The sequence below is a fragment of the Haemorhous mexicanus genome, chromosome 6 (assembly GCF_027477595.1).
Source record: "Haemorhous mexicanus isolate bHaeMex1 chromosome 6, bHaeMex1.pri, whole genome shotgun sequence".
Taxonomy (NCBI): Eukaryota; Metazoa; Chordata; class Aves; order Passeriformes; family Fringillidae; genus Haemorhous; species Haemorhous mexicanus.
In genome coordinates this window covers 40034299-40056867 of record NC_082346.1, presented here as the reverse complement: position 1 = coordinate 40056867, position 22569 = coordinate 40034299, and the positions used below count along the sequence as shown (strand labels likewise).

General features: G+C 35.6%; 1 protein-coding gene across 3 annotated transcripts in view; it reads right to left on the bottom strand.

The window, feature by feature from the left end:
• The window catches only part of NPAS3 (neuronal PAS domain protein 3), a 591155-nt gene that overhangs the window by 175133 nt on the left and 393453 nt on the right, over window positions 1–22569 (bottom strand). For all 3 annotated transcript variants that reach the window (XM_059849891.1, XM_059849892.1, XM_059849893.1), the window contains one exon: window positions 4975–5064. In XM_059849891.1, coding sequence (XP_059705874.1) covers window positions 4975–5064 — 90 coding nt within the window. The remainder of the gene's footprint in view (window positions 1–4974; window positions 5065–22569) is intronic.

Sequence of the window (22569 nt, the reverse complement as noted above, 5' to 3'; positions counted from 1 at the left end):
TTTCCAGGTTCTTATTTACTCTTTTTGAAGAGGAAAAACTGGTAAAAAATTAACAGTGCTAGTGGACAAATTTACTGCATGAGCACAAACAACCAGGTTACATAGAAGTATTTAAATTCAGAACGTTAAAACAATGACAACATCACAAGAAAAAGGGTAAGTTCGCAATTGGTCATTGTCTAGTTTTGCTGTTTTGCTTAAAAAAATTTCCAGTTCTGGATTTTTAAAATTTTTCAATAATAATAATAATAATAATAATAATAATAATAATAATAGTAAGTAGTAGTAGTAGTAGTAGTAGTAGTAGTAGTAGTAGTAGTAGTAGTAGTAGTAGTAGCAGCAGCAGCAGCAGCAGCAGTAGTTTATTTTGTTAATGGCAGAGAAGAAAAATAAGATAGAATTTACAGAATCAGTGCAAGTGTCAAGATTGCTTTATATTATATTTAAGCAAACAGAGCACAAAAGCAATCCTTTAACAATCGACTAACCTCAACTTGATTTGCATTGAAAAACAGGTAGAGCATAGTAGTTGAGGTTTGTGCTTCGTAAAAGCAAAAGAAATACATGGCAGTTGCAAAGCATTCTTAACCTCCAGTGATTTATTGGCCCTCAGCCAAGTTATCAGGGGAATCTAATTCTTCTTTATTATTCAAATAAACCACATTTGGCACCATGGTTCCTTTTCAGAATAGCTTCACAAATAGAATGAGTACTGTCATTTATTTGACCTTGTACTTGTGTGCTGTAGCTATAATTTTATTTGCCATTTCATAGAACAAATGCACAGAAAGCCAAAATAAGGAAATATATTATGCTACTGGTAACAGAGTACACACTTAATATACCTGTTGGTTTTGCCTGCTTTATTTTCAAATAGATAAATTCTCAAAATTTTATTCTTGTTTTCTTCCTTTTCCATCTCTATTATCTATCTCTCATTATGCCAGCAGCTGCACTGTTCATTTTTAGTGAGCTCTCTTTTCAACAGGCCAATCTGCTCTGTGTCCTGGGCAAGCAGGAGCAAAGGTAGGAAATATTTTACTTTAAGATGTGGACCTCACAGGCAGGAAACAATGCATATTATCCTTGCTGAGTACAACTGTTGTAAGAGGTGATTAAGAACTTGTTTCCTGAATGCAAAAGCATCCTAGCCAGATTAGCAGTTCATAATATTTTCTATTGAACCTGAAACATCATATGCCAGGCAATTTTATCCTTTCTGGATAACACATTTTTATTCTATCTGTTTCTGGATAGATTTTTCTCCCTTTTTGTTACTCTTTATGTTTCAGCATATGTTGGTCCAAGTCTCAAACACAGACACTTTTCAAGAGAATTGAAATCTGTTAGGGAAGCACTCACACTGATTTCTAAGTGCTGGAAGGAGCAGTTTGAATGCCTCTTCAGTGGTTAGCCATTTTCTTTAGAAATCTCATCCCATTTCTAAAACAAAATCATGCACTGAGGGTTTCAAAGATGGAGGTTACCCTGAAACCAAAACCTGCCTACTGACTTGGAAAACGTATGGGACTAGATACATATGAAGAACAAACATTTTTACATCACTACAGAGATCCAGTGTAAACAGATGTTTGTATTGGCTACACCACCACAGATCATGTTGATCGACCCAGAGAAGAAATCCTGGCCATACTGCACATTTCCAGACATTTCTGGGTCTTCCAACAAATATTACAGTTCATGAAAGAGCTGAAAAGTATGTTCAACTATATCAGCTTGCCTCAAGTATAAATGAGCTATGACAACTAACATAGACTAAAGCCAATATGCATAGACCCTTTAACTGGGAGATTGTTGGTCCATTTCTCTTGCATTGGCTCTTTACCTTCTCCCACTCATTATTTTCAGCTAACTCTTTTCCTAAACTTTGAAATGTGTCTCTACTCTCTGAAACTGATCTGATTGTAATTCCATGGTGTGGTCTGAAATACACATCTGCCAAACTAGCTCAAAATTCTTGGTTAGCATTAGCGGGAAGATAAATTATACAAAAAAAATATTCAAAATATATATGTCGGTGGGTGTCTACATATAAGTTATATTCATTGTAATGTCAAAAGGGCATTTATTGCAATTTTTGTTTACTGTTCAAATATGCTGTTACTTTTGCCAGGGGTAACTTTATTATTATAATTTTCAGGCTACTTTCCAAGATACTGGTTTATCAGATTTGTTTACTATTAATCCTGCAGCTTTCTTAGAACATTGGCATCCATTTGTTTTGCACCACTGGCTCTAAGTGTTCAGAAAAGAGTAAAATTGACTACCATAACTATTGTCACCTGCTGAGATTCAATACAAGAACTATTTTCCTTTATCTAGGAGACATGAGATTTTGCTTTGCAAATACAAAATATATTTTACATTATTTCCATGCATGCTAGTTAAAAAATGAAAACTTGAAAAATCCCAAAAAACAAAACAACACCAAACAAGGATGAAGTCTTGGAGAAATAATTTGACTAGAAAGTAAGACTCCAAAGGCAGCACTTGATGAAGCTATTTCAAATAATAATGTACATTATAATGCCTTTCAGTGCATCACTGCCTGGAGGTTCTATATAAATATAAAGTTCTGGAGTATCCGCATAGGGCATATCAATGTTTACTTGCAGTGCAAGAAATGCAAAACCACATGTATCACAAAGCACCAACCCAGAAATTCAGAATTCACGAGAATTTTAATTTTGGTGTGGTGAAAACTGTAGCATTTCCATGTATATTTGAGAAATGGTTCTAGGGATAGACTTGTTAATATTTTTAGCAACTAATAAGCTTTGACTAGTGATTTAGTAGGAAGTAGCTACAGGACTCCTTTTAAAATTATTAAGAGATTAGCAATATAATGCTATACCAAGAGAGCAATGTATCAAAAATATATAAATACAGTGGGTCTTGGAAATACCAAATGTCCCCATAAAGACAGAAGAGAAGAAAAACAAAAAACTCAGATATTTTAGTAAATCTCAGTAAGTTTAATTTATTATTCTATAAAAAACCACAGTATTGGTTCTGATTTTTGGTAGTTTTTCCATCAGTACTTTCAGTGGTGAACACATGGAAATATTTGCCCTGATATTTCCAATACTCTGACATGCAAAGAAAATTGCTTCATTTATCTGAACCCTTTCTTGAAATGTATATGGATCAAGACGGAGCATAAAGTCTTAACAACATGATGTGAGTTCAGAGCAAGGAGAGATTTATCAACTCTATAGTTTGAAAGGCAGTGGCAGAAAATGCTTTTAACAAGAGACTAACATAGGGTTAAAGCCAAATTTTTCTTGAACAGATGATATTTCAGATGGCCACACTATTCCAGATGCATCAATTTCCTTGAAAATCCAATCCATATATGTGCATATGCTGTGCTGGCAGGAGGACTGACTGAAATGGCCAAAACCCAAGAGCTAATATTCTTTTGGCCAGAATAATGCAATTATTATTTTCCTAGCTATCAGTCTAAGCATACAGAGCCATCTGTTATGCAAAGCAAACATACACATCTCAATTACAGAAAATGCAGTTGCCTTGACAGAATTTGGATTACACCACTAACCAGGGCTGTAAAATTTGTTTTAAGCTAGTGTATAATGGATGCCTTTCAGGAGTTTCCTAATTAGCATTTACCTGCTTAAACTAATTATCCATCCTTCTTCTTTACTGGCTTATTAGACTTTGTTGGATACTATGCATAAACCAGATTAATATGAACATAAGACAATAATAAACATTAAAGTTCCAATTCTTTACTGTATTAGCAACATGGTGGTGCACCAATTTCAAAATGTGAGATTCTTGATACAAACTCCCAAACAGATTAAGTTAGGGATTAAAGTCTATTACGAAACGAGGGACTTTAATGAGAGACAAGAATATGATATGAGCTAGAAACAGCTCTTGTTTTCATTTCTATCACAGGGTTTGCCAAAGCCAGCACAAAATAACAATTACTGAACTTATTACAGTCAATTGCTTGCATGTTCTTTGAGGACCTACTGAGCCCCTATTCATATTCTCACCTGATAATATTTAAAATTAGTCTTTTTTTGTCACCAAATATTAATATTTCTCATTTAATTGTTGGTGGGGTACAGCAAAACTGACAGTAAACAAATAGTTGCTTCCTCATAGCTGTGTGGGTCCCAATTTAAAGTAGCTGAAATAAGTATTATTTCAGTTTTTCTTTTCCTCCTCAGGGTGACTGCAGTAGATGTTGATGGTCCCTCTCTGAAAATCATCATGCAAAATATTTCTGCTTCATTTCTAAGTGAAAGCAGAAAGAAGCTATCCTGCCTAAACATTTCTGAATGCTGCAGGATTAGGAATAAGCATTAACAACTAACTTTTGCCCCACTTCTGCCCTGCCTTTTAATCTTCGAAAAACAGTTGTCAGCAATTAAATGAAAAAAAAAACCTCAAACCAAACCCCCCCCCAAATTACTATATTTTAAAAATTCATCTTTTCATATTAGTGAGCATTGGTGAAAGCATCAAAATGTGTCCTTGTTGGAACCCTCCCTGCAAGACATTTTAATGGCCTCTTTCAGCATTTCTTGACTCCAAATGACTCCCTGTCATCGTGTCAGCTCCCTGGATAATGCAGGGTACTCCATAAACATCCAGTAATAGGACACAAGGGAAGTACTATTAGAGTGTCCCTTTCCTATCAGGTATAGAGGTTTAAAGTTCAAAACAACTGAGAAAAGAAACTTCATTTGTTCTCAATAAATTAATAATGATCCTCTGTGGCAAAAAGTTTTCTTACATCTCAACATTCAGTACTAGAGACACATTTTTCAGTTGTATCTCAGGTTCAGCAGGATGCAACTTTAAACAGCTAATTCAATAATCCATGGAAAACACAGAAACCAAAGTATTATTTCCTAATAATAATAAACAGAAGAATGCATCAGACACAGTTATGTTCTAGAATTGAAAGTGTGTACTTACTTGGGACAGGCCTAAATAGATGGAGACAGTTTCTGAAATGTACAAAAATTTTCCTTCTTGATTTAGTGCAAATACAAATCCATCCAGGGACTACAGAATAAGAGGAAAAAAATAAGTGAATAGATTAATAAAGAATTCCAAACTACAAATAGAAATATATTCAAACAAAGGCATCACAGAATAAACTGAGGAAAATATTCTGAATTTTCTGAGAGTAGTTTTAATTTGAACCCTTAAGACAATTCCTTTGTATTCTGTCTACATATTAATCAACATCATATGAGTATATTACTAAGTCCAAGTTGATGAGTATATTACTAAGTTATTTTACTGCCATGCTTATATCTGCCATATACTGTATAAAATTTATATCATTTTCTTGATAGAAGAAATATAAAAAATAAAATGTTCATTTTTTTTCCATTAAGAAAAAAATAAGAAAAACAAATAACCTTCCAATTGAGCCGTTTATATTAAAAAAAATCACCCCCCATTGCTCAGAATCAAAGCAGAGAATTTCCATTTCCAAAAATTCAAAAGGAGAAAATAAAATCCTGCCATCACTCAAATTGCTGTGGACCTCAATAATTTGTAAATTAATTGAGGATTACACACACACGCACGCACATGCACGCATGTAGCCACACACCATTTTCCTTTTGTGAGACAACAAAGCCAATCAGCAGATTACTGTCAAATATGTTTACAGTTTAGGTCTTTAGAAATGCTATGAATTTCATCCTTTTGGTGTAAAAGTCTAGATCAGATTTTTCCTTGACAGGTTCAAGTCTTTGGATGTGGTTTCCATTGCAACAGCAAAAACCAAAATACAATCCCAGTGATTAATGCATACCTTTTGAAACATGAGTGCAGTTAATAAACAGAGGACTATATTCTTAACAGAGTAAATCACTGCTCATCTAGAAGGGAGCATACCTCTATGAATAGGAGTAAATCTTCACTAGGAACAAACTACCTTCTTACACCATCCCTGTCTTTACCTTTCTGCCTTTTATAAGGATGATTTTTGGCAAACAATCATAGACTATTGCAAAAGCAAAATCACAAAATTCCAGATATTAGAAATCCTAAAACAGCTCAGAAAGTATGAAATAACTGTAGCATTTGAGAGATTAGCCTAGTTTTGGAAGGAAAAAACACATAAATTTGATGGAGATAACATGATGGCAAAATCACATAATCACTCCTTTGCAAATGCACAAGAGTGATTTCTGAGGGATTTTAATATTTTTATTCTTCCGCTTTTGACTATTTTCTAACAGGCTGCTAGTCAAAAGCTGTCTTTGGCAAAAGTTCACCCCTCTCTGATGTAGTAGGTGGTGGAATTAGTGCAAAAGCTGAGTTTTCTAAAAATAATAGACTGCATATTGGAAAACAAACCCTCACTAAAGACACTGCATTAAAAAAGACTCTAATTTATATTTATGAATTAATAAAAATGTAAATCTGCATGGATCTCCTTCATGTAAAAACATTTATATTATGCAAGTAATTTATGGCCTCTTATAAATCATCATAATTTCTTTCTCAAATTATTAACATCACTTCCTTGAATTTTTAACATCAATAACAGGTGGAAAATTTGGAACAGTGAAGTTCAAACTTAGATCAATACCAGGACAATCAAAACCTTTGCACATCTGATCTCTCTCACTATGTACAATCTCCTACTCAGAAAAGTAAATCTTTAAAGGTCTTAGTTAAAGTATTCCTGATTCCCTGTCCTGTGTTCCTTTGAGGAAACTGGTTTAACCCTGTGTTGAGCTGAGAACCATGACACTGTCTCCCTGGCCACCTATACAGAACTCCATTCTCCACCACCACCAAGAAATTGTCTCGCTGACTCAGACTAAAGGCCAATGTGCAGCAGTCAGTGTCCCTGGGTCTGACAGTATGCACAGAGATGCTTCAGAACAGTGGAATATCCATACAGGCCATGACAAGCCTACCAGAGGTTTCTCACAAACTCATTCTTGCAGTTGGCATGACTGTGATACCTTCCTTTCTTGAGGAAAGATGTTTCATAGGTTAATTGTGTATCATATAAAAACAACTTTCCTCTTCTCAGTTTTTTATATAGGTTTTTGTGTGGCCCCTTTGCTCTGTTACTTGAGAGAATGACATACAGTTTCAGCACATTTATGGTCTGGTCTGCTTAGCACTGCATTAGTGTGTAATTATCAAGCATATCTGGGCAAAGCTTTCTAAGAACCAGAAAATATAATTCTCTGAGCCACTGATGTCTTTTCTGCTTCTTTTATGCACATCATCTTATTTAGGAATTCAGGCTTAATGAAACACAACTTTGAAGAAAGCTTTGAGTATTGATTAGGCAGAAATGTTTCACTCAGTGTGGTTTTGAAATTATCTGACACCAATTTTGCTGGAAAAAATATAAACAAACAAACAATTCTAGCCGACATAGCTATTCAAAGAAATTTCAGCCTCCATGGCTAAAGTTTGCAAGTCATTAGCACCTGGAAGGGTGTTGAAGTGAGAAGTGTTAGTCATCTTAAGCACTTGCTACTTTTCCTTGCCATTAACTCTGATTCTCTGCTTTCTTTTAAATAGTTTTACTTTATTAGCTTTACTTGTTTAGTAATTTTTTCTCTTTCTTTCTGGAAGAATATTCCTTACTTTTGCCCCCAAGTTTTACAAAGGTGGTAACTGAGGAGGCACCACTGAAGGACTGGCAGGGCCAATGCAGCACACCAACACCTTTGGATGTGATTAGTCACTTACTGAGACATAAAATTTCTTCATTAAGCCAGCTGAGATTAATGAGTCATGTTCATTTTTTGTCAATTTTTTTTTCCACCTCTCTGAAGCTATGCTTAAGTGCAACTGCTGACCAAATTCAGCATTTTGTTCAATAGAACAAAATGAGGAAGTTTATTTAATTGTATTTTGAAAGAGCCACTAATAACAGCTAAAGGACACCAAACTCCTTTCATGCCCAAAATACAAAGACCTTAAAACAAAAGCTCCAAGTACTAAGCTCAAGTTCCAATTCCTAAGAAAAATGACAATAAAAATAGGAGGAGAAACAGCCATCTTCCAATGCAAGGCAGTTCCTCCCACCAGTATGAAAGGGCTGAGACGGACCACTTTTGTGACAATGTTGTTGTTCCTTTTACAGGTCAAACAGTAGTTCTGAAGGACTGCCTCATTCGTTATTCATAGGTATTATTTATGAATATTTATTATTTAAGTAATGCGTGTTGAAATTTTTCAATTTTTCATAAAGCGTATGTCCTTTGTGCATGCCAAGAGAGCAGCAGACTTCAGAGAAGGTGCAAGGCAACATAACACAGGTCATGTTATATACTGGAGAAGAGTATGTGATACCACTGGATACTACATATTCACAAGCAATTCTGTTTTAATGAGAAATATCTGGAAGTAGTATTCATATTACTTATGTGTAACTAAGGACAAAATAAATGAGAGAAGGGTAGTGGATTGAGTCAGCTTTCAAATATCTCTTTTCAAAGGAGGACCACAGTGCTTTCCAGACAGAATTTCTGAACATTTTCAATGTGGTTCACAAGCAGAAGAATTTCCAGAGTTAACTACAATATACAAATAGGGTCTGAAAAGGTAACTGTGTTTTTGTAATGTCCTACTTTCATTGAAGGAGAGACCATGAATACAAGGGAAATTTTCTTGACTTAATTTCTCTCTCTTATTTTTTAAAGTGAATGAAGTTGACTGTCATAAACCTACTCCTATCTCATCTAGTGTGGCAGCTGAGAAAGGGTCAGGGTGACCCCAAATGCCAATTTTGAGCACAATCCAATTTAAGGTAGACTGGCAACTTCTTGTTTAAAACTACACTTACTGGCTTTATGCAAAATGTGATTAAAGCTGAAGCTCTCTATTACTTTTGATTTCAGAAAACCATTATGTATTATGCTGTTTCAATCACCACAGGCTACTTTTTAATTTATTTTTTTTTTAACTGCCCCACTGTTTTCAACAGGCGCCAATTAAGATTCTGGGGTCAAAGGGTTAATTACATCTTCTTACCCACTATGTAGAATTTTCTGATTATTAACCAAGGTTGGATTAAGATGAAAAAGAACCGACACAAATGTTAATGCTTGCCCCTCCTCAAGAAGATTTATCATAATACCATGCTGAAATCTATATGCTCTCTTCAAAGCTGTTAAAGAATGAAATCTTGAAGGGAACACTAAAATAAACGCTTTAAAGACATGCAAGTATCTGATTTATTGAACCAGTTTTCTTTTTCCTGAAAACTGTTCTAAATTAGCCAGGCAGGACTGATACAAGCTTTTCTTTGTCACATACGAGCAAGTCAATGTGGTAGACACGAAGGAAGTGAGACTCAGATTTAAAAGTCACTAGCTACAGCACCCCAGAACAATAATGCAAATTATTATAATTTATATCCTCTGACATCAGAATAATACAAAAATATAAAGCACAGGTTTTTAACCCAAAATACTCACTGCCTTTTACAGTATTTGAAGCATAGTGAGGTTATTTCCTTTCAGGATATGAAACCTAGTGTACCACTTTGACCGAATATGCACTTATGTATAATGCATCATAGTAAATGGATTTATATTTGTCAGAGGAATTTTGTCCCAGCCATTTTTGCATATTCCCACTACAGGCAAATTTAATTCACTGGAGTCTTACTACGGTGTCCTTCTGGAGAATATCCTCATATTTCACACTATCTATGAAGTCCCTAATTCTTCCTAGGGTATTCCAATGCTTCAAAAAACCCTGTTACCCTGACCTAAACTCCAGTTAGAGTGAAGAATTACCAGTAGGCTAGGTTATTTTAATGACAGATTATTTTAAACTAAGCCTTCACCATCTGTTCCACCCCCTAATTATGAATGCAAAAAGGACATATTTCACAATTACATCAGTAAAAAGTAAGATATACATGATTTAAATGCATGCATGTGTTCTTTGTCCAATGCAGCATGCATCTGTGATGCTTTTCTCATTCAGGCTCTGATCAGGAGTTAGGGGCTGGAGAAAGGAATGTTCCCCTGATAAAACAGACTAATTGATATACTAAACTTTTTCCTGGAAAACAGATCATCTTAATTAGAATTTTTACTCTTATAACATAGTGATATTATAACTGGAGCTGAGCATTTATTTAAGGACAAAGCCTGTCACCAATTAGATATACAAAATTCAATAACAGCAAAAATATTTCACTCTTTTTTTAAAAGCAAGGAAGCATTGGAGGCAACTGACGTTTATGAAAGAACATAATCCCTCTCTTATAATATACATACAGTTGCATTATTTATCGATCGATCGAGCCACAACATGGCTTAAAAAATATGATTTACTACAGAAAGAAACAAAAAAGCAAGTTCCACTTCAACATGGTAACCATTTTTGGATGGAGGGTTAAAATGAAATAAAAGGCATAAATGATGGCTAACAGAAATCTGGCCTCAGTATCCATCTTCTGCGCTCTCATTATTAAGATATCAGAGCAATATCCTCCAGCAACCTCAACAAACATGCAAAAGCATAACTACTTAGGTGGAAAATCTGACCTTGGGCTTTCACAATTAAGTACTATGAGACAATTGGAGTTTTGTGCTGGGAAATAGGATTTTACATGGGATGTATTTGATACACATGAATAAAAATGAGCAACCGAAGTTTGATCATCTAATGACTTACATAAATCTCTAAAAGCTTTATTTGTCCTCTTCCATCTTTTTAATCCCTTGCAAACAAACAAACAAACCAACCCCAAATAAACAAAACAAAAAACCTACCTCCCAACAGAAGCCCAAATAAAAATTTAAAAGGCATAGAAATTATTTCAGCCTTCCTTGGGCTACAAGCTTTTTGCTACTGAGCAAAAGCCCCAATGTAAAACACACAGAAACCCCATTTTTCCATTCATACTGCTGCCATTTTTTCAATCACAGTCCACCATAACAGTTATATGGCTACATGACCATAGACTCCTTGTGAATTAATGACACATACTTGGCAACAAGGCAGCATGCATTTGGCACCAAAACAACTCCAGTAAAAGAGATGAGGTAAGGGGACAAACTCAAAGGATGTGGTTAGCACGGACTTTGATGCCAGCTTCCTAATTTGTCATTTTCGTGCTCTTTGCTCATGTGGTCAGGATGCAATTTATGACAACAAGGGAGTGCCAAAAAATAAATTTGTCAATAATAAGGAGGTCTGTTTTATAGCTCAAAGCCAAGAAATGAAGGAGGAGGAGTAAACTTTACTGATTCCCTTGATGCATCTTTCACAGACTTACAGAATAATTATGTTTATACATCCAAAACAGCAAAAACTTGCAGTGGCAGTTTTACTACTTGATTAGAAAAAAGCATATAGAACAGAATGATTGCAAAAGTAGAAAGTGTAGAAGAGAAAAGTTTAGAGCAAGAAAAATATTTAAAGGTGGCAGTTGAACTCTTAAGATGAATTCCCTGGACTGTTCGCTGATAATATATTGACAAATATCAGAGGTAAGTTTGAGAATCACAGCAAGATTAAAAATTTCTAAGTAATGGATGCTCAAGAAAAAAATCTGAGACTAAGAGTTTGACAATTTTTTGAGTACAAAAGCAATAAATGACTTTTAGGAATCTTTCCCCCATAAATAGAAATATTTTTTTTTTCTAGAAGGCCGTTCTATATTGCTGCATAATCTCAAACCACCCCGTTAAGTAATGTGTTAAAACACTGAACTTTTATCTTTATGATTTCTGGTGAGTTCCTAACCTTTCATTATTTAGGATTCCTAGAGCTCCTGGTGCTGGTTCCAGACTCTTTGGCAGGAGATTGTGATGCCAGTAACTGCATGCCATGTAATGCAATCAGGTTTATTTAGAGTGAGATTTATCATACAGAGATTATATTATATATCTCTTCCCCAGAGAAAGTGATCACTTCAGGTCAGGACTAAGTGTACACCTGTGGACTGCCTTTGTTTTGAATACATAGTGTTTGAATGTAAGTGGATCTTGCCCCTTGGTGGTACAAATATTACAATTAGCTATGCATTTCTGCACGGAGAGGTGCTGCCCTGAGTAAAGGACTTGACAGAGTATGTACCTGCATAACATTTACTAAATAAGTGCCAAAAGTGAAAGAGTAAGGCGATGCAGCAGCAGGAGCTAAGATACACAGAACTGGCAGAATGAGGGCTTGAGTCCCCAGAACTGCACCTCAGAACTCACAGCAAGAGATTGTGGAAACCTGAGCTGACTGAAACACTGGGCATCTAGAAGCAAAACTGACTGGGGGAACAATAAGCATTTTTGTGAATATTATTGTTTCCCAAGCTTCAAATTTGATGCCCTTTTATGCTATGTATAAATATTTCAGTTTATGTAAGCTCAATTCAAATTGATCTTATATTCGATGTGTATTTGCATGTTTGGTTAGCTTTTCTGTCAATCTACACAACTTGACACCATGTGAAAGCAAACAGATAAAGGTAGCTAAATATCAATTGTCCAAAAACCTAGGTGAAAAAACTAAAAGGAAGAATTTTTATAGAAAGTTAATTTCACTCTTAAAATATCATCTGTGCACTCAAGAGGTACTCAGATGCTGTGGTGATTGATCCTGACAATTGGCTTGCTAGAATTCGACCTCTACCCCAGACCTGAATATGTGTTCTCACTTGCCTCACACAATTTCATACATATGAAGCAGAGAGGCTGTGTTCAAGGAAGAACAGGATGAGGGGCTTGTGTTTAGCATATTTAATCTATTAGATGGCAATACATACAACCAAAATAGATCTGAATGAGAAATTGAGTTGAGTTCTTTGACTAGCATATAGTTCTGATTTATATTCTTCTTGAAAGAAGAACATCTGGAGAATACTTTCCAGACAATGGAATACAGATATAATAAGAACATAGAACATTAGGAATAAATCCATAGTCTACCCAACACACTGCTGTTTCTAACTGTAACTCCTTAAGTTACATGGAAAAAAAATTAAAAACTCATGTTCTTATCTTCAGCCTCTTATTCCATGTTATAATGCAAAGGAGACAGAATCTGGTCCTAACGTGCTGAGTTCCTCCAGCTGTCATTAATCCTTGAACTAATGCAGGAGATCCTTCTGTTGTACCCATTCTTCCTCCACCTATGGGAATGTGGAGCAGTTCCACACACGTTCCCACTGAAGTCTTTCAGGATCCATAGACAGCTGGTCTAAATTAAAGCAGCCATTCACTTTTCCACTAAAAATCAGTACACAGAAGCCTCCAGAATGGTTACTGCCTTTTGAATCCCTAATCTTGTGACTTGAATCCTTGAATCTGGACTGACACAAATCAGAACATGCTAGTTACTAGCAGCTGGGTTTATTGAGACATGGAAAACAAAGGGAGAGGAAAAAAGCCCACAGAACTATAACCCCCTTAAGGTTTGTATTTTGAACTGGTTCTTGCAACTCTGAAGATTGTTTCCTCTACTCGGTATGTCTTTGTCTACCCCACTAACACCATTCAAATCCATGGTTAGTTTTTTTCAAATTTAACAGAGGTCTTAGAGAAATTCCTACAGGTTTAGAGAAAATAGATTTAAAATAGAGATGAGACCTTTGAGAGCCTTTGCAGCAGTAAAAGCTGGACTATCAGTTTCTATTAGATGTAATGGAACAGAGACCTTCCAAATGTCCTGATCACTGAAAAATACTCACTGTCTTAAGGCACAAAAGTCAGTAGAAGACAGGATGCAAATCTACACAAAACTACACAGAGCTATTCTGGTTCTCACAGAAGGAGAGAATTCCATTCACTCATCTGTGCAGGGAACACAGGAATACTTCAACTACATGGAATAAACAATCTTCTGAAACAAATGGGTTACTTCATTAATAATAAAAATATTTCAAAATCTTCCCCTGAAATAATTATCCACAACATTTACATTCTTCACAGTAAAGTTGATATCTTTATGCTGGGTTGCAATACTTTGTGCAAGGATTTTGAGCTTACAGTGCTTCAGTCCAGAAGCACATTTCACACAAAAGTGGGAAATGCACATTTATGTGAAAATCAATTATCCTGAGGGAACTGGAGGTCTGGTCCTGAATGAATGTGAGGAAATCAACTCAGTTTGCTACTACAAAACACTATTGCTATGTTGACCTTCCACTTCTGTTTCACAGCTGGAATATGAGACCAGGTGAGAAGACAGTATGTAGGTTTGCCATCAACAGGTCTCTAATCTCACCCTAGGCTATGAAGAAATACTGTGTTTCTCTCTCCCTCCCTCCCTCCCTCTTCGCCTTTTTTTTTTTTTTTTTTCCCTGAGCTCACCTCTAATGCCTGTGTTGGTAAAGATAAGTATGGATTTTGCTGTTTACCAGCTCATTGCATAAATTCAAGCATATCAACAGCACAGTGCAGCTCTTCCAATGAAAAAGGTTTATATTCTTTTTAAAATACAAGCTAATATATTACAGTGGCACCTCTGACTGCTGTGATAATTAAGGGTCTGTTTGAATTTCCATAATAAAATCCCATTCTCTAGTGTGGGGACTGGTAAGAGTTATGATTTGTCCAGAAGCCAGAAACACAAGGTTTCAACTAATAATATCTTTTTTTCCTTTTAGAGACAGAAAATGTTCATCTATGTTTTTATACAGGGTTTTAGTGTGCAGCCAAATTATTATGCTGTTCCCTTAAGGGGTGCCCTGGATCAGCTGAGGCATAAAGTATCAGCAACCTGCTCATCAAAGGGTGCTCGAGACTTCCTCGGAAGTGCAGAGTACGGTAGCTGCTGTTGTGCCAGTAATCCACAACACTGCATTATCTAAAGAGCCCTGAATAAGTCTTGACATCCCCAATCCTAATGCTATTTATTGCACATGTCAACAATCTATATGTTGTATCTCGTGTCCCAAGTAGGTACTGACATGATTGCTCTCCACTGTTACTATCTGATTCACTCCAATTTGTAGGAGACCTGAAGCTTAGTCTCTCCTCAGTATGACTGAGGTAAAAGTGCTCTCATAAACGAAAGTGTGGAAAGAAAACTCCTCTTCTTGCCAAATCAAATGTTAGCACCATTTTCCTGTTATTCAGAACCACCCAGAAAAAACCAAGGAACACTTCTAATTTCTCATTATGATGCTTTATACATAGAGTGTTTAAAGGGTGACTGTAACATCCCAGCTTTTTTGCTTTCACTGTGATGTTTTTCTTTTTTCTGCTGTCATATATTTTAAGATAAGCATTGCTAGAATTAAGTTTTCTGCACCATTTACCAATTCTGCAATGAACTTACTATGACACCCACTGATATCACAAACTAGTATTGAAATTACTAAAGAAAAATCATATAATGAAAGAAAGTTCCATATATTTGCAGTTGTCTCCTGTCTTCAGAACTGTCTACTTTTAGACTCTAAGCAATAACATACATGTTTTCCTCATTTTCTTCACCTTTTCTCCATCATTTTCCCTTTCTTTAAATTGAGAGACATTGAGCCAAAATCAAATAGAATCAGAGAGTGGTTTGGGCTGGAAGGGACCTTTCAAGGCCATCTATCTCCAACCTCCCTGAAATGAACAGGGACATCAACTAGATCAGGTTGCTCAGATCCCCGTCCAACCTGACTTTGAATGTTTCCAGGGATGGGGCATCCATAACCTCTCTGGGCAACCTGTGCCAGTGATTCATTACTCTCATCATAAAGAATTTCTTCCTTATATCTACTCTGAATCTACCCTCTTTTAGATTAAAACTATTACCCCTTTTCCTGTCAAACTGCACTGCCAGTGTTTTTTCATGCTGCCATGTGAATGTTTTTGCAGTTCAGATTCTGTTCCATTGCCATGCCCAAATGAACATACTGCCTGACACACCACACAGAAAGTGGTATAGATAGACTTCTGCATGTAAATTTGCCATTTTAATTGGCAGCAACCCCTCCAACGTAAAATAAATAAATTTAAATGGTCATGCTTTAATGAGCTCCAACATATATCTGAATTTCTTCAATCTGTTTTCAGTCACCATCGTGAAAAAGAAATAGTATTTTATCAGTCATTCCCTGACTCTGGTTTCAAACCAGATGGGAAAGAGCAGAAGCACACACACAGAGGATAACTGCAACAGAAATATAACCAAATGTTTTCCACATCTGAGAAAATTGTTTGAGTTCTGACTAGGGTTTAAAATCTAAACAGTTTTTTCAGCCTAGTTACAATCCTTAGCAGGATTACAATTCAGCTTGAGGAGATTTTCTGTTGTACTTAAGTCTTGGTTTATTTCTAAAATAAAATTTTAATGGAAAATATAACAAACACACTAGGGTGCTTAGAAATTCAGAACAATTTTTGACCCCTAAAAGATGGACATTAATGGCAGATGAAACTTTGAATCCTCCTGGTTTCAAACTGCAATATATCTTGCATATAGGTATATTGCAATATACCTAAACCTTGCTGGAATCAAGTTCTCCCTCACAGGCTTCCTGTGCCATTTCCCAATCCTTCAATGAAGTTGCTATGCCACCCACTGATACCACAAACTAGTAGGAAAATTAGTAAAAAAATTAAATAATACAGTAAATGTAGAACTAGAATTTCCAATAGGGAATGAACAAGGAAAGGAAAATAATCTGACAAAATCAGTTTTGGAAAGTAAACAGAAAGTATGTACATACAACAGCTATTTGGAATTAGTGTCCCAAATTTACATATCAAATTCTACCTACAGCTAACTCCTAAAAAAATCTCTTACTCAAGCCAAAACTATCTCCTTCTGAGGAATCTCACTCTGTTGACACCAAAACCTAATTCATTGCAGAATTAGTTTCTTAAACCACTATTTAATAACAATCTGAAACCAAACCAAACCAAACCTAAAGTCTAGATGAATTTGGAATATATTGCCCTTATTCCAAATAAAAGAGGCTTCAGTTACCTTGTAAATATATTCAATAAGATGTGCAGATGGCTATAAGTCTACAGGCCTTGAAGATAAAACAGATTAGACAAAAAAACCCTGAGTATAGTTTAAAATATGTGGATGGCATATCCATTGCCCACAGGTTGGAAAGCATTTCTGTTAATCTGTTAAGGTAAACTGAAAGATTTTTGTTATTTCTAAAAAAGACAGATATTTAAGCCATATAAACATTATAAAATTTGATTTGCAAAGCCACAGAAAAGAATTTAAACGCACAGAATAAAAAGAAATCCCAGAAGTTAGGGTAAAACTTTATCACACAAAGGGAATTTCCAGAGACTAACTAGTGATGCAAAGTACAGACCTGGCAGATTTGGAGCAAAGCTGTACAAATCTATCAATATTTCCTGTCTCACATATGAACCTGTACTGCTGTCTCTGACCTACAATAATTACAGTCTACAGATAATAAGTGATTAATTTTGAAAAATCACAATTATCCAACTCCTTAAAAGCTCTTTCTAACCACTCACTGAAATGTTATGCTTCTATACAAATGATATCATAAACTGCTGTTGCAAATACTACAGCTTCAAATCACATTTATTATTTGCAAATGCTTGTTGAACACAGCAGGTGGCAAAATGATTTAGCATCATGAACAAATACATATGGTTGCTTGAGCCCCAGTTTTAGAGTAGATAAACCTATTTTCTGGTCCTACATTTAATGGACTAGAAACAAGCAATATGCAGCTAAACCATTTTAAGTATTCTGGCAACTCACTACTTCAAATGAACTTTCTCATATGAACTACTGTGCTTAAAACAACTTAAAAACAAATCACAGGTCTCACATATTCAATGACTGGCTCATCTGCAATATTTCCTTACAGTTTTCAGGGAGGATTATGCATTATGGAAAAGAAAATGCAAAGGTAAAAGCAAGTGTTATGTAGTCTAAAATCAATAGACAGAGAGAGGACATTAACCAAGAGGCTAATAAAAAGATGCTGCCCTAGACAGTACCATAAAGAGCCCTGATATATTTTTCTCTTCAGAAATACTACTCCTTATGCCAATTTTCCCTTAGCATTGCAGTAGTTTCTCTGTGTATATACATGTCATCTTATTTTTTTGTCTTGTTCCAATTTTATGTTTGCATTTTATTTTCTCATTTCCTTCCTGCTACTCCCCTGTTTCTCTTTACTGGCTTGATGTTTACACAGACCTTTACTAGAATTGCAGGGTTTGGAGAGATCCCATTTTTCTTCTTTGTTGTAATGCCCACAGTTTTCTTCCCAGAGAAAAGATAAGTTTACCCAGAAAATAAAAAGCTAATACAACCTTTTGCTCATCAACAAAGTATGTCTTGCTGTAGCCAGGAATAAGTTAATAAAACAAGGAAAAAGCTTAGTGGCTTAAAGAAAAAAAACAAAACAACACACCTCCTTGGGGTTATGAACGAACAATGTTGTTTTTTCTTCCCAGCGTGCAAGGATTTAATTAAGTGATAACAGTCACCTTGGGGTGGCTGCACAAGGCAATAATATCTAGGTGAAGAAAAATGCTGAAGAGAGTTGAGTACAGTCAATTTATCTTCAGAGAAGGCAATAAATGAACAAAGCATAGGTATTTGGCTGATTGTTTTGGAATGTTTCCATTACTGATAAACATCAAAATAAAAGGACAAAGATTTGGTATTTTCAGTATCTGAAATGCATTAAATACAGAAAGAAGCAAGGAATAAATCACTGTGAGGTCATATCCTAGAGTTCTAATTGCAAATGGTTTGGTAATTATTCAAGCTAAACATAGAACAAGGGAATTTTAATGTTGACACAAAGGATAGAAATACAGCTGAGATGTGTATTTATAGCAAACACAAAACACTGTATGAATTTCACTCTGGAGAAAAAAAATGGTAAGTGTAGATGGAATGAAGTGATATATATTACACAAATATATGCAACTTCACAGCCAGCAACCCAAATTCGAGGATTTAAAAATATGTTTGTGGGAGCACTTCAGGAAACAAACAGCAAGCTCAATTATCTGTAAGCCTATGTTCTGCCACCCCCAAATGCAGAGAAAGAGATGTGTGAGAAAGAGCAACATGAAACAGAGAAGAAAGACTACCAGAGAGAAACATTCTCCTTTACCACAAAGCTGCTAACAATTTGTTTTACATTACTTGCAACATAGGGTTTGAAAGGAACACACGGGCTGTCCTTAGGGAGCGTGATGTGCTCAAAGGGGTCTGAAAGCTATGAAACCAGTATTTCCAGTAACAGTACTGAGTCTTCCAAAACTCAGCACAGCTCCTAATACAGCTACAAAAGCTCTTAGCCAGCAGCATATTTAGCCAAACAGGCACAAATCACGTTAATACGTAGATGACAGAAACAGAACAAACACGCCAATAATCTTGGGAATTCATCACATTCCTTTGTCCCTCTCAAATTGGAAAATCTCATATTCTCTTTAGTTTTCCTGAATCTGTCTGCAGCAATGAGGGAATTGATAGCTATTTCCTTGAGTTTACAACCCGTTTAAATACTCCTCACCCACACATATCTGCATGGAGAGCATGAAACCTACAGACAATTGTTTTTTAACTATGTGGGCAGATACTCTTTCAAAGAGAAGAAAAGTCAATAATGAATGGCTCACACAGCATCCTGAGGAAAAAAACATGAAATGTTTGTGAGACAATGTGAGAGCAGGACGAGTCTGAAGGAAAAATATCCATTTCTGAAAAACTTGAAATATTTTCAACTTGAAATTTCACTAAGTTGTCTCATTATGACTTCTAGTGTATGTTCAGCTAAAGTATTTAAATTAACACTGCTTATCAGGGCTTGGGTTTTAAGGCCCTGTAAGAAAGATCTACATTAACAACTGCTCCTACAGCAGTTACTTTCCTTCTAAAAGCAATATGTTTTATAAAACACTTTATGAACTACATGCATGCAAACATTTCTCACCTGTAAGAGGCTAAAGGTTCATCACCTGCCCAGCACTATTGGCCTTGGTAACATCACAAAAATTTATCCCAGTTCAAACTACAACTTTATAGATTATTGCCAAGACACTAGGGAAAAACATGCATAATACAGTGACCAAGGTTCCCTTTTCCAGTTACGATGGAAGTTCTGCACAGTCCCAGAGATGGGTCAAACAGGTTTTTGAACTAGAATATGGGTTTAAATCTGACTCCCTGAATAAAAAGTGTTCTACAAATGCCTCCAGTTAAAATGTGACATCAGCCACACAATCAGAGCACAGGTCTTAGAATTAAAATACAGTATCCATCTTGTGCATGAGATTACACACTCACTGATCTATATGTTTAGCTATTTTTTCTCTTTTTTCCTCTTTTGAATTTTTTTTTGTTTTGTTTTTAATGATTATTGGAAATTAATGAGATCTTATAATGTGAAACTTGGAATGACTTGTTTTCCTGAACATAAGTATTGCTTCAGCATCTCCTCCACTAATTCAGAATATTCACCTGTTTTGAGGTACTGATCAAGCTGAGCCAGATCAAGCTCACATCTCTGGGTCCTCCTTCCTGCCTTCAGGATACAGTGCACTTCTCATTGAATCCAGAGGATTAAAACCTTGGAGTCAGTTCCATGTATTGGAAGGACATGAATTTGATGGATTTGAGGGACGGAAAGGAGGAAGATTTCAAGGTCTAATGAAAATACAAGAAAAAACCCAATGATAGGGAGTAAATCTCACAGTAGCAGGAACAAGCTAAAGCTCACTTGTAGCTGTAGGGAACGTAACGGAAAATGAGAAGATAGAATGACTATAAAGGACAGAATGAGGAACAAAGGGGAACAGAACAACAAGCACTGAAAAGAGAACAGAAGGACCAAAAATGCACAAGAGAAAGTGAGTTTAAGAGAAGATTGAAGAAAAAGAGGGAGCCAACTACTAAGTTGCACTTCTAGTAAATAATTTCACAGAATAATTGCCAACCAGTTGCAGACTTTTATGTGAATATAAAGCTATGGCATCCAGAAATTATTTGGTACTTCAAAAAACCCACAGATAATATCATCTCCAGAGCAGCTTACAAGGCAAGCGCACAAGTCAGTTTGGCAATCCTTGTTGCCAGAGATTCGGCATTGTCTGAACTGGAGCATAGATAAAGAAGGACGATTTCTTTTCTTCTGAGGAATCTTTCCTAAACTTTTAATGTTACTTACCTATTCTTGCCAGGGATACCTTTTATTCTTTGCTTAAGAAGATTGATACTGTTTCTAAAAATGTGTGTGGAAACTGCCAGACTTCACAAAATGGTAAATTTTCCCACATTGTCTTCTTGAACTTATCTGCGCAACATTTAGTTCTTCCTCTTAGAAATGGCTTCAGACTTTCTGCAGCAATTTAAAAAAGCACTGCTCAAACTGTTTAGTTGTGTGAACCTGTTCAGAATTGGCAGTCAAAGGCACAGCCTTGAAAAAAAATGCTTTCATGTAAATCAAGAGAAAAAAATCTTACAGTGGTCAACACTGGACAGCAGAAAATATAAAGTCTTAGAAATAATAAAAAAGAAAGGAAAAATGTTGTTGTCTCGGGTAAGACAAATGCTTTCCCATTTATGTAAATATCAGTCAAAGAAATTTGGCACATGATGATGTGTATATGTATCATCAATGTGGAAATTTATTGGAATGTGAACTTTAGCTGAAGACATTCAACTGTCCTATTAACTTCTCCCCACCATGACTGCTCATTCTTAAGGATGCAGTATCTGAAATGCCAGTGACAAAATGTCAGAGCATCTTGAGTGTACACTGTTGTTCAATTCTATATTTGACCAATCAGCCAAACACCTTATGTCTAATGTAGAACATTCAAAATTTATACCAGTATATCTTTTTTTAAAAACTAGAAATCTGTTTGTAGTCAAAAAAAAAAAAAAATTATATGTTTAAACCTGTCGGTACCCACATATTTCTCTGTGTGGGATGTAGATCTGTAAACATCCACAGACCTGTCTACTAGTGCAAAAGAAACATTCCACTGACTGTATTCATACAGTTCCTTTTTTGTACCTATCCAGTATGCAATATTTACTATTTTTTATTAAAGTGAGCTTTACATTCTACCTTGGTAAGAAACTTAGTGCCTATAAACTGTGGAAATTTATCACTACTAAAATCTTGTTTAGTAATAAACATTATTTCAGACTGTTAGATAAGTATATAAACAGTCCATAGAAATAAATGGATGCAGGACTCCTTGCTTTACTCAGTTACTCCTGTGGATGTTCAGGAGGATATTACACAAAATTAGTTAACCAGGGCAAAACTGATGCAATTTGAAAAGGATTTATTCTTGAGGAGCTCTATCCCCTTTTGACATTGCTGCACAATTTGCTAGAAAATGTTTTCCTGGGTAAAATGTATGATGAAGGTTACATTTCCTTAAAATGGATCCACCCTGCTCAGCTAGCTTACAACAAGAATGCAATGGGAACAGATTATCTAATATGTAGATAAATAAATATGATGGGATTTTGGGGAGACATCTGGTCATTGCACACAAGATGCATGTGCTATTGAGTATCTGATAACACTAGTGGGAAACTTAAGGAATACTTTTTTTCCAAGCTATCAGGCTGTATCAATTACCA